At 34.1% G+C, this 12,107-nt stretch overlaps 1 protein-coding gene across 2 annotated transcripts in view; it reads left to right on the top strand.

Annotated features, from left to right (window-relative positions):
- Positions 1–12,107, top strand: part of NRDC (nardilysin convertase) — a 115,645-nt gene that overhangs the window by 48,536 nt on the left and 55,002 nt on the right. The window contains exons 3-6 of one of the 2 annotated variants that reach the window (XM_044238215.1): positions 1,755–1,888; positions 2,800–2,869; positions 3,026–3,107; positions 3,967–4,120. In XM_044238215.1, the coding sequence (XP_044094150.1) occupies positions 1,755–1,888; positions 2,800–2,869; positions 3,026–3,107; positions 3,967–4,120 (440 nt within the window). The remainder of the gene's footprint in view (positions 1–1,754; positions 1,889–2,799; positions 2,870–3,025; positions 3,108–3,966; positions 4,121–12,107) is intronic. The other variant, XM_044238214.1, reaches the window with a different exon arrangement.

Here is a 12,107-nt window from a genome sequence, read left to right as displayed (position 1 = left end):
ACATGACATAGTCAATATACAAATGAAATAAAATTCATATTATTAAGTCTAAAATCTAGATGTCAAACATACTATAAGGTGGTCAGCCCTCAGAGATATAAAGATGTGAGAATACAGGTAGTAGATATTTTATGAATAAATCCATTTGTGGATAGTCAGTCTTCCTGGAAAAATTACTTTCTTAAAGAAGGTTGTACCAGTTATTACACTAAGTTGTTGGGGGAATTGGATCACGTTTTTAAGAATCTATTTGCCCCTTGCTATATATATTATGAATGATGCGTGTTTTGGGGTAACATGATAGGACAAGTGGTTTTAGTTGGAAAACTTGAGGAATAAAAATGAAAATACTGAAAAGAAATAATTGATACTCTATATTAAGGTCTTTATGAATAAATCCAGAACTGATACATTAACTTAATTTAAAATAGACCTCATAATTCCAAATAGAGCAATAAAAGAAAGGAAGAAATGATAAAAGTCACAGAGTAGAAAGAAATCCACATTCAAGAAACCTGAGTTCTAATTCTGGCTCTGTCTCTATCTGGATGGTTTTATGCCTTTTCATTTTCTCATTTCTAAAACAAAAAAATTAGATTATTTACATAATTTTTTTTAAGTTTTTTTTTTTTTTTTAAGTAGTCTCTCTACCCAATGTGGGGCTTGAAATTACTTGATCATGAGAACAAGAGTTGCATGGTCTACTGACTGAGCCAGCCAGGTGTCCCTAGATTATATACATAATTTTTAAGGTCCATTTTAGCTCTAAAACTGATGATGTGATAACTTCATAGCTGAATATTTCCTGTCTGAAAGTTTCTATATGTATCTATTAATTACTTTTTCCATGCTTTGAACTTCTTTATGTCGTCTGTCAACTGATAAGCAAAACTCTAGGGTTAAATTAAAAGCTTGTTTTGACAGCCAGTTTTATTGTCTAGATGTAATAAAATACCTTAGATTTACGTAGCAGTTGTGAACCCCTTTGACAAATGAAGATGTGCATCCAGTATTTTGGTACCCCTTTTTATTTTGCTTATGTGGATCAAACTCTATAAATGTTTACCTTTTCTAGAGCATCAAGATCAGATTATAGTGATCATTTAAAAATGGCTTAAAGCTGCCTTTCTTTTCTGAAAACTCTCGTATGATATATTGCCTCATAAGATATCAATAGCTAGTGTTCTGGATCATTTTAGAAAGGAATGCAGGAACCTAATGTAGTTTGAAGATGAAATCAAATTGTTCAGATGCAGTGGTTACACTCGTGAAAGGAAAGGTCCTATGATTGTAACATTGGAAATGGTTTATATTCGTTGAATGAATAAGTATCTGCAAAAGGGAAATAAAGTTAGATAGGCAAGATAAGAGGTGCCTTAAGAGTAGTTTAGGGTTTTGCATTGGTTTTATGATTTAATTTTTATTGGAAAAATGTGGACCTTGTTTAAGGTAAATATGAGAATTAGTAAAAGAAGTAGAAAGAAATAATTTTGAGGTTTTTGGAGAATATTTACGTAATTAAGAAGTTAACTACTATTCTGAGGATCATTTTCATCCCCCTCCATTTTCCTCATCCTGAAAGGAAGTTGTTCTTGGTCTGAAAGTTTTGATAAATTGAAGAGGTTAAAATTTAAGTATGATATATACAGAATTAATGATTTGTTCAGGGTTTTCTTAAGTCAGTTCTCCAGTATGAATTTCTCAAGTATGAATTTCTTGGGTAGATAATTCTCAAGTATGAATTTCTTTTCTAGCAATCGCAGAGCCTGTTTTTGCTGTGGTCAAAGCTGACTGATAGACTGTGGTTTAAGTCAACTTATACAAAAATGTCTTCAGCCCTGCTGGTCAAGACAAGAAATCTTTATGGGGTAGTTGGAGCTGAAAGCAGGTTAGGCATCTATTAAACATCATAGAACAGGTTAGACTGTGGTTCGAAGAAGTGGATATTCCCCCATGTTTTAACTGAGTTTATGTGCCTGTGTCTACAAAATGGGATTTACATTATCAAAGGAGGCTGTTTGGTTCTTCTAAAAACATATTTTCATTATCTGACACATGGTTAAACTTCATACCAGGAACATGCTATTTCTTAAGAGTTCTCTTTCTAAAAGAGTAACCATTTATCAAAACTCTCTTTGATGCCAAATATGTTAGCCTTTTAAAATTGATATTTGAAAAATTTGGGTAAGTTAATAATTCAGCTTCCTATCCTTAAGGATTCAGATTGACTTATTTTCCCCTCCTGTTTTGTGTCTTTTAATTTACAATGACATAATGGTATGCCCTAATCATTTTAAGTGGTGTACTTAATCATTTCTAAGTGACGTACCTAATCATTTTTAAGTGGTATACCTCTTGACGATCTAATTTGTTAAAAACCTTTGATTTGCCAAAGGTATTGGGGGAATATCTATTGATATATGTATTCTATATATGAAGACGTGAAGAACTAAAAAGCCTCTTTAAAGTTCTATAGATTTTTAATAAAGATTTTCTTTTTTAACCATTTACTCATTTTCTTTATTAGATGTTTTCCTGACATGTATTTACCATTTTAATAAAAATGAAAATTTTTGAATAACACTGAGAAGTCTCTCATCTATTAACTGAGTTACTGAACAGAGAGTCTTTAATTGCTAATTGCTAGACATATTACTTATGCAGATTTCCAAAATCTAATAAATAAGGAAATATGACTTTGTTCAGAACTCTGAAATGCTGGCAAGAAATGATATTTGGTAAGCTGGCTAGTCCCCTTCCCTTTTTTTTTTTTCTCTCTGTTTCTGCTTTTTCCCTTAGGTCTGCACCTGTTCAGCATTTGGCAGGATGGCAAGAGGAGGAGCAGCAGGGTGAAACTGACACAGTTCTGGTGAGTTTCACTTTGCTGCTCCTCCTGATACTCAGGGAAAGAATTTTATTACTTTCTGTTGGAAACCATCAGTCTCCAAGTGAATCCTTAATATGTGATGACAGTATTATTTCTTTAGGATTGACTCACTATTTGTATGTGTTCTACTTATTCCAGTCTGCAGCGGCTCTTTGTGTTGGAGTTGGGAGTTTTGCTGATCCGGATGACCTGCCCGGGCTGGCACACTTTTTGGAACACAGTAAGATCTTTGTAAAATACCATTCCTGAGTGTGTTTTTTCCTCCATATTTGTATGAATTGATTTCAAAGATGAGTAACTGGTTTGATAGAAGTATGATATGATTAAGAAGGTAAAAGGCTGAGAAAAAATATTTATGAATATTATAGCTGAAGACTTAAATTTAATCTCCTTAACCATACTAGTTTTGTGGATTAGGATGAAACCACTTAGAAGAATATTTTAACAAGTAGATTTTATTATTGTTCAGGTATGCTAAGGCCAACAGATCAGCAGATAATTGCCTGTCTCTAGAAATCTAGTGTTTAGCTTTGGGAAGGGCTGTCTCTCCCACGGTTAGCAAGTTCCCAAGATGTCAAAGCATTAGAAATACAGAAAATTAAAAAAACTTGATTAGTATCAAAACAAAACAACATCTTTGGTTTAACTATAAATGTACCTAAATAAAACCTGTATGGATGCTATATAGATAGAGACAGAGGTATTTTAATCCATTTGTTTTCTTGAATTATTTATATATTTTTTCTAAGCTAATTGAGGGCAAACTTCTCTCCTTAGGAGTTATTATAATAACAATCTGCATACATGCTTATGTTGTTTGCATTTTAATGTTTTTACAAATGAAATATTTCTTAGTTTTTTTATGCTTAGTTTTTTTTTTAGTATAAAACTAATATATGAGCATTATAGAAAATTACAAAAACAAATAAAATGAAGAAAGTATTATGGAGACACAACCATTGTTAACATGTTGGTATATTTTCTTCCAGTTTTTTTTTGCATTTGAGAAGTTTTATCCTTGATAATAAAAGCATTGTCTTACTCTTTGTCTTCTGTGACTTTGTGTTCTTTCCACTTAGTGGTATTCATGGGTAGTTTGAAATACCCAGATGAAAATGGATTTGATGCCTTCCTGAAGAAACATGGGGGTAGTGATAATGCTTCAACTGATTGTGAACGTACAGTCTTTCAGTTTGATGTCCAGAGAAAATACTTCAAGGAAGCCCTGGACAGGTAACTAACTCAAAATGTATATTTATTTTAATTATCTAATGACATTTTACAAATGGTAATAGTGGATGTTGTTCTCTGGTATTTCTTTCTAAGCAGTACTCTAACTCTGTAGAATTGTCATAGTATTTTATTTGGAGAAATGAGCAAACTATTAAATGTCCTTGGTTCCTGTTCTATAATACTTGGTCTTTGTATTGAGTTTCATAAATGTAATCTGTGGTGGCTCATTATTGCAATTATTTTTCTAATTTAGTAGAAAATACAGAAAACAGAAGCAAAAAAAGGGTATGATTGCTTCTAATTTTATCATTTAAAGATAACTATGGTTAATGTTTGGTATATAGCCATCTATATCTTTAAATGTTTATGGGATCATATTATTCATATTTTTTTGTTTTTGTTTTTGTTTTCTTTTTTTAAAATTCATATTTTTTATATTTTAATTTTTAAGTCTTAATTCCAGTATAGTTAACATACAGTGTTAAGTTTCATTTCAGGTGCACAATATGATGATTCACCAATTCTATATATTACTCAGTGCTCATCAAGATAAGTGTACTCTTATCCCAAAAAAAAAAAAAAAAGATAAGTGTACTCTTAATCCCCTTAATCTATTTCACCCATTCTCCTATCCACCTTTCCTCTGGTAACCATCCATTCTCTGTAGTTAAGAGCCTGTTATTTGATTTATTCCTTTACTTCCCTTTGTTTTGTTTAAGTTTCACATATGGGTGAATCCTTTTATATTTTTAAACAAGGTATATCATTTTTACACATCATTATATAATTTACAAAACATAATATTAAGGGATTGGGTGTTATTTTTGTTGTATAAGAAGTATCATAATGTGTTCAAGTTACATATTTTTTTAAAGCTTTCTGTACTTACTGCAAAATTGTTTTCTTGAAAGCTTATGTCCATGCGTTAGTAGAATTTTGATATCAGAAGGTTGCAGACCAAAGTCTACACTAGAAAAAATGAATCATTTCATGCCAAATTCTACATAAATAAAAGATTGAAATATAAAAAAAGAAATCTTGAATTTGACCAGTATAATGTAAGCCTTTGAGGGCAGAGTTTTTTATCTATTTTTTTGTTGTTGATATCTTTGCAGCATCAAGAATTTGATAGATAACACAGATAAATTTGTTGAATGAATTCATAGTGTTTCATTATAGAAAAAACTACCATAAATGACTAGAAAATTCTCAAAACATGACAAACGTTCAGTTTTCTTAAATTGTCTCTTAAGAGATTAATTTGATGCTGAAAAATTTTTTAGGTAAAATTCCGTAAGTTGAAAGTATATACCGTTATTTTCAATGAAATAAATATGTGTTCCTGAACCCCCAAATTATCAACTCTTTTGCTAAAACAATGTCAAAATCCCATTAAAATTGACCCTATTGCTTTGATAACACTATCATAGGATATAACCTTCTGGTTTTTCTTCATTAATCTCTAATATGGCTGCTGCCTTGTTCATTGAATTATTTTATGGCTGTTTTTAATTGAATACTTAAGAACATACTCATAGCACATACATTTGATACTCAGTGTTTCTGTAAGTCAACATTTAATCCCAAAATAACAAACAAAAGGATAGGGACAAAATAAATCAGTGAAGGCAGAGCAAATGATACTAAAAGCTATCTTTCCTGTGAACTTATAAAATCAGGAATACTCTGAGGATGATTGCATGTTTGCTCATTTCAGAGTTCTTAGTTCCCAAGGTTCACAAAATCCAAACAGGTCTTTGTATGTGTAAAGAAATCTTAAGCAGTAGTCAGGTTGAATTCTCATGACTTTATATTTTATTACAAAAACAAAAGTAGCCCTCAAGATAAGCACACCAGTACCCCTCCCCACCCCCACCCTCCCCGCCAAAAAACCCCCCATTTGGTTATATCTAAATATAAAGAAGGAAGAAGGGGCACCTGGGTGGCTCAGTGGGTTGAAGCCTCTGCCTCAGCTCAGGTTATGATCCCAGGATCCTGGGATCAAGCCCCGCATCAAGTTCTCTGCTAGGCAGGGAGCCTGCTTCCCACTCTCTCTCTCTGCCTTCTTGTGATCTCTGTCTGTCAAATAAATAAATAAAATCTTAAAAAAAATAAGGAAGAAACCCATTTCATTGGAAAAAAGATTAGGCAAAGGGTATGTTGAATAAATTCTGACCACCTCAGATTTGATGAAATATGGTATAAAGTTTAGTTAAAGAACTTGTTGCATTTCTTCATTCTGTACATTTCTGATTTAAGGATGGCTTTAGGAAATCAAAAGATAATTATATATTTGTTTCTACTTACAAAAAAAGAACCTACCAGATAAGAATACTACATTAGTAGTATTAGTAGAAGAAATTAATAAGAATATCAAATCATGAATATATGACAAATGATAGTGGTAGAGGATTAAGTATTGCATCTACTATAATAATTTTGATAATATTATACTTCTACAGTTACTAAGGAATAAAATGTCTTTGGTTTGTTTGCAAAGGACTCATATAGCATGCATTGAGTGTGCCAGTATTTTTTAATAATTGGTCAGTAAAATTCAATTCCTTCACATAAGTCACATTATTTGTTAGTATCTTGGATCACTTAAGTAAAAAGTTGAGGAAATGACTGAATTTTTACTCTGGTAAGTAAGTGAGAATGGAAGCTGCTTTTCTCCTGGTGGCATTTACTAATTTCAGTATATTTGGACTTGGCTTTATCATTATCTCAGGCCAAGGGCAAGAAATATCAAAGCCTTGGATGTCCACAAAGTGGGATATCTAACAGGAGACCCTTATAATAAGCTGGGACTCAGGTCGAGGAAATGGATCAGACATCCAAAGGAATTACAGCCTATTTTCAGAATTCCCGAGTTTTCTGGTGAACTTCAAGCCTTGATTGTGATTTAACACAGCCCAGAATTGGTAGTATTCTTGGATCCCTGAGAGAAGCAAGCACAATTCTTTAAAAAGAAAATGCTTCCATTGATGCATAAATGGAAGAAGAATATATGAAATATCTATAGATAGATGTAGACAATGGAATATTATGCAGCCATGGGAAAGAAGGAAATCTTTACATTTGCAACAACATGGATGAACCCAAGAGGACTTTAAACTAAGTGAAATAAACCACACAGAAAAAGACAAATACTGTATGATCTCACCCATGTGGAACCAAATTTTTAAAAAAAAGGAAAAGAAAGAAAAAATCCGAATTGATCGAAACAGAGTGGGATGGTGGTTACCAGAGGCTAGATACTGGGAAGATGGGAAGATGCTGGTCAAAGGGCATACACTTTCAGTTACAAGTTCTGAAGATACAATGTTCGGCATGCGTGGTGACCATGATAATACTGTAATGTACACTTGAAATTTGCTAAGAGAATAGATCTTCAGCATTCACATAAACACACACACACACACACACACAGAGGAAATTAAGTAAGGTGATGGATGTGTTAATTGTGGTAATAATTTCACAAAGTATATGTATATCACACCATGTTATATACTTTATTTTCATAAAAGATTTTAATTATTTATTTGAGAGTGAGAGGGAGAAGCAGACTCCTTGCTGAGCAGAGAGCCTGACATGGGGCTTGATCCCAGGATCCTGAGATCATGACCTGAGCTGAAGACAAGATGCTTAACTGACTGAGCTATCCAGGTGCTCCTGTACATTTCCATTTTTTATTTTTAAAGATTTTATTTATTTATTTGACAGATAGATAGCAAGAGAGGGAACACAAGCAGGTGTAGTGGTAGAGGGAGAAGCAGGCTTTCTGCTGAGCAGGGAGCCCGATGTGGAGCTTGATCCTAGGACCCTGGGATCATGACCTGAGCCAAAGGCATTTGCTTAAGGACTGAGCCACCCAGGCGCCCTGTACATTCTAAATATATATAATTTTGGGAGTGCCTGGGTGGCTTAGTTGGTTAAGCATCTGATTCTTGGTCTCCGCTCAGGTCTTGATCTCAGGGTCATGAGTTTAAGAATTGAATTGGGCTCCATGCTAGGCATGAAGCCTACTTTAAAAAAAAAAAAAAAAAGGAAAAAAGTATATAATTTTGTCAATTGTACTTCAAATAAATCTGCAGAAGAGGGGGAAAAAAGCCCCCAAGAAAATGCTTCATCCTAGGCCTTATATTATTGCTTGTATAAATAGCTTTCCAAGTAAAATGATCACCATTCAGTCAAATGTAAGGAGACCCACAAAACAAGACATGAATGAGAACAGAAAGACCTTTAATTCATTGGAGATCTTAAGCATTGGAATAGTTAGACACAAATTATAAAAATGATTATACTTTCTGTTTTAAAGAAATAAGGCATTGGGGTGTTTGAGTGGCTTGCTTGGTTGAGCATTGACTATTGATTTTAGCTCAGGTCGTGATCTCAGAGTCTTGGGATTGAGCCCTGCATCAGGCTTCGTGCTCAGTGGGGAGTCTGTTTGAGGATTCTCTCCTTCTACCCCTCCCCACATTCACAGGCTCTCTCTAAAATAAATCTTAAAAAAAGAAGGCACAAGTTTGAATACAGTTGCAAGTAATAGGAAACTGTAACATGTGACCTATGAGATTTGGAAAATAAAAATAAAAACATCTTGAACTGAGATATGAAGATTAAAATTGAAAACTTAATGGATTGGTTTAAGAAAAGAGTAGGTACAGATGAAGATAGAATTAGTGAACTGGAAGATAGGCCAAAAGAAATTCAAAATACAACATAAAGAGGGGAAAATACAGAGAAAAGGAGAAAGGGGTATAGAAGATAGAGCAGAAATGTCCAGTGGAGTCCTAGAAGGAGGAGAGATAAAAATGGAGAGGACATAGTATTTGAAGGGTTGATCACTGGAAATTTTTCAGAACATCAAGTCAGATGTTACAGAAATCTAACAAATTCCAAAAGTGCACATTAAAAGAAATCCATATATAGAGAAACAGTCATCCTGCAGAAAACCAAATATAGGAAATCTTTGCCAGATAAACAGGCAAAATTCCTCCAAAGGAATATTAGTTAAATTGCTAGATGACTATTTAGCAGCTGTAGTAGAAGGTGAAGGACAGTGGGATATCTGCAGTAGCCTAAAAGGAAATAACTACCAACCACAAATTCTACACCAAGCAAAAATTTGTTTTAAGAATGATTGTAAAATAGATCTTCAGACACACAGTCGAGTTTGCCACCAGCCAAGTAGGAAATTCTAAAGAATTTATTTCAGGTAGAAGGAAAATGAAGGTCAGAGATTAAAAAAAAGAACAATGAAAGTCATTTTACATGAGTAAATATAAATGAACGTTGATTATTTAAAGCAATAATTGTGAAATTTAAAAAGTACATAGAATTAAAGCAAAAATAGCGTATCAGTCAGTAGTAATATAAATGAAGAAAAGTTATTTTGGGGGGTAAGGTTTTGATTAACATTAGACATTGTTAAGTTAAAAGAATACATGGAATATTTTTTAGGGTAACTTCTAAAAGGACAGAATTTGAGGGGCTCCTGGGTGTCTCATTTGGTTAAGCATCTGACTTCTGCTTAGGTTAGGATCTCAGGGTCTTGGGATCAAGCCCCACATCAGGCTCTGTACTTAGTGGGAATTCTGCTTCTCCCTGTCTCTCTTCCTCTGCCCCTATCTCCACTCGCGCTCTCTCTCTCAAATAAATCTTTTAAAATATAAATAAAATAAAATAAAATAAAAGAACAGAATTTGAGTGTAAAAATTCCAAACGAGTACAGGGAAAACGTTTGGAATTGTTTTTTAAAAAACATTTAATTAAGTGATAAGTTAGGTGGCACCAATTCTTAGTTCTAAGGGAACTCACAAAATAAGATGAGAATCAAGGAGGGCTTGCTTTCTGAAAGAAGTGGTGTTTCTGGGATCCGAAGGATGAGTAGGAACTGCCCTAGGCTAGAGGCAGTCCATCTGCTTTCTAATAAATCTCTTTCAAGTGGTGAGAGTTGAAGCTGGGACATGGCTGCCCAGTTTGATATTTTCAGCCTCCCTTGCAGTGAGGTATGGACTTGTGGAAAGTCTTGCCAATGAAGTGTGAGTGGAAGTAAGATGATCTCTGACCCTACACCTCAGCTGGAAAGGAAAAAACTTTTGAAAATCTTGTGTTGAAAATGTCAGAGTCATTATCATCCTGAGTCTCTGAAAGTCTGAATGGAGGAGAGATACCTACGGATCTGGTTCATCTATCTTGGACTGTTATAGTAGCAGGAAATAAACTTCTGTCTTCTTTGAGCCATGACATTTTTGGCTCCTTTGTTACAGCAGTTAATATATGTCTTTGCATATGTGTGTGTGTCTTTGTGTATGTTTGCATGTATACATGTGTGGGGTTTTTTTTGTTTTTGTTTTTTACAAAAATAGAATATTTGGGCGCCTGGTGGCTCAGTGGATTAAAGCCTCTGCCTTCAGCTCAGATCATGATCTCAGAGTCCTGTGATTGAGCCCAGGGCTCAATGCATCGGGCTCTCTGCTCAGCAGGGAGCCTGCTTCACCCCCCCTCCGCCTGCCTCTCTGCCTATTTGTGATCTCTGTATGTCAAATAAATAAAAAAAATAAAATAAAATAAAATAAAATAGAATTGTACCATATGTACTATTTCACTTAACAAATCCATAGTATCTATATCTGTATATATATATTTTAAGATCTTATTTACTTATTTGACAGAGAGAGATAGAGAGCACAAGAAGCGGGAAGAGCAGGCAGAGGGAGAGGGAGAAGCAGGCTCCCTGCTGAGGACCCTGGGATCGTTGACCTGAGCTCAAGGGAGACACTTATTCAAATGACTGAGCCACCCAGGCATGCCTCAATAGGTATATTTCCATGATTTTTTGAACCTTTAAGTTGAAAGAATAGTACAGACAATACACACTACATTTTATCTTGTCAACTTGCTTTATCTCTCACTCTGTATATTCTTTTTCTGAACAATTTCAAAGTGACCAGGCTTTATGATGCTTCACCCTTAAATACTTCAGTATGCATCTCCATCGAAACAGACATTCTCCTGCAGTACCAGCACTGCCACAATACTAGTGCCTTAAGAAAATTTAATCATCCCTTACATTATCTAATATGTAGAGCGTATTCAGTCTGAATTGTCCTCCGTTTTTCTTTTAGTTGTCTTGATCTATGATCCAATCGAGGTACATGCATTGCATGTAGTACATCTCTTTAGTTCTCTGCCATTTTTGCTTTTTTTTTTTTTTAAATCATTTTTACTATTTTGAAGAGTCCTAGAATACCTTATTTTCTGAATTTGATTGACTCCTCATAATAAAATTCAGGTTAATAAAAAAAATTTCTCTTAAATAATGAATTCAGAGGAAAAAATGGGAGAGACAGAAACAGAACACACAATGAATATAGTACAAAGGGGAAGGGGGAAGATGTAGATCCATATATATCAGTAATTACTGTTAAATGTATATGAATTAACATCCAGTTAAAAGATAAACGCCTGGGTGGCTCAGTGGGTTAAGCCGCTGCCTTCGGCTCAGGTCATGATCTCAGGGTCCCCTGGAATTGAGTCCCGCATCGGGCTCTCTGCTCAGCGGGGGGCCTGCTTCCCTTCCCCTCTCTCTGCCTGCCTCTCTGCCTACTGTGATCTCTCTCTGTCAAATAAATAAATAAAATCTTAAAAAAAAAAAAGATAAACATTATTTTCAAACCTGGTTTTCAAGATTTAGATATAAACATAAAAATACAAAAAGGTTGAAAGTAAGAGGGTCATAAAATAATATATCATGCGGATAGATACACCAGTGTAAAGAAGGCTAGAGTACTTACATTGATATCAGAAAAAATAGGTATTTTAAGGCAAAAAAAAGTTTACTGTTGTTCAAGGCTTACTTCATGTTGTTGAAAATTTAACTAGGAAGACATATTTGTTTTAAATTTGAACACATCTAATTAACATAGCCTCAAAATAAATCAGATATAAGGACAGATGCACAAATAGCCAACCTCTGTGG

Source organism: Neovison vison, chromosome 2 (genome assembly GCF_020171115.1).
Source record: "Neovison vison isolate M4711 chromosome 2, ASM_NN_V1, whole genome shotgun sequence".
Classification (NCBI taxonomy): domain Eukaryota; kingdom Metazoa; phylum Chordata; class Mammalia; order Carnivora; family Mustelidae; genus Neogale; species Neogale vison.
Note: the sequence above shows the minus strand (reverse complement) of the source record. Positions and strands in the feature narration are given on the sequence as shown.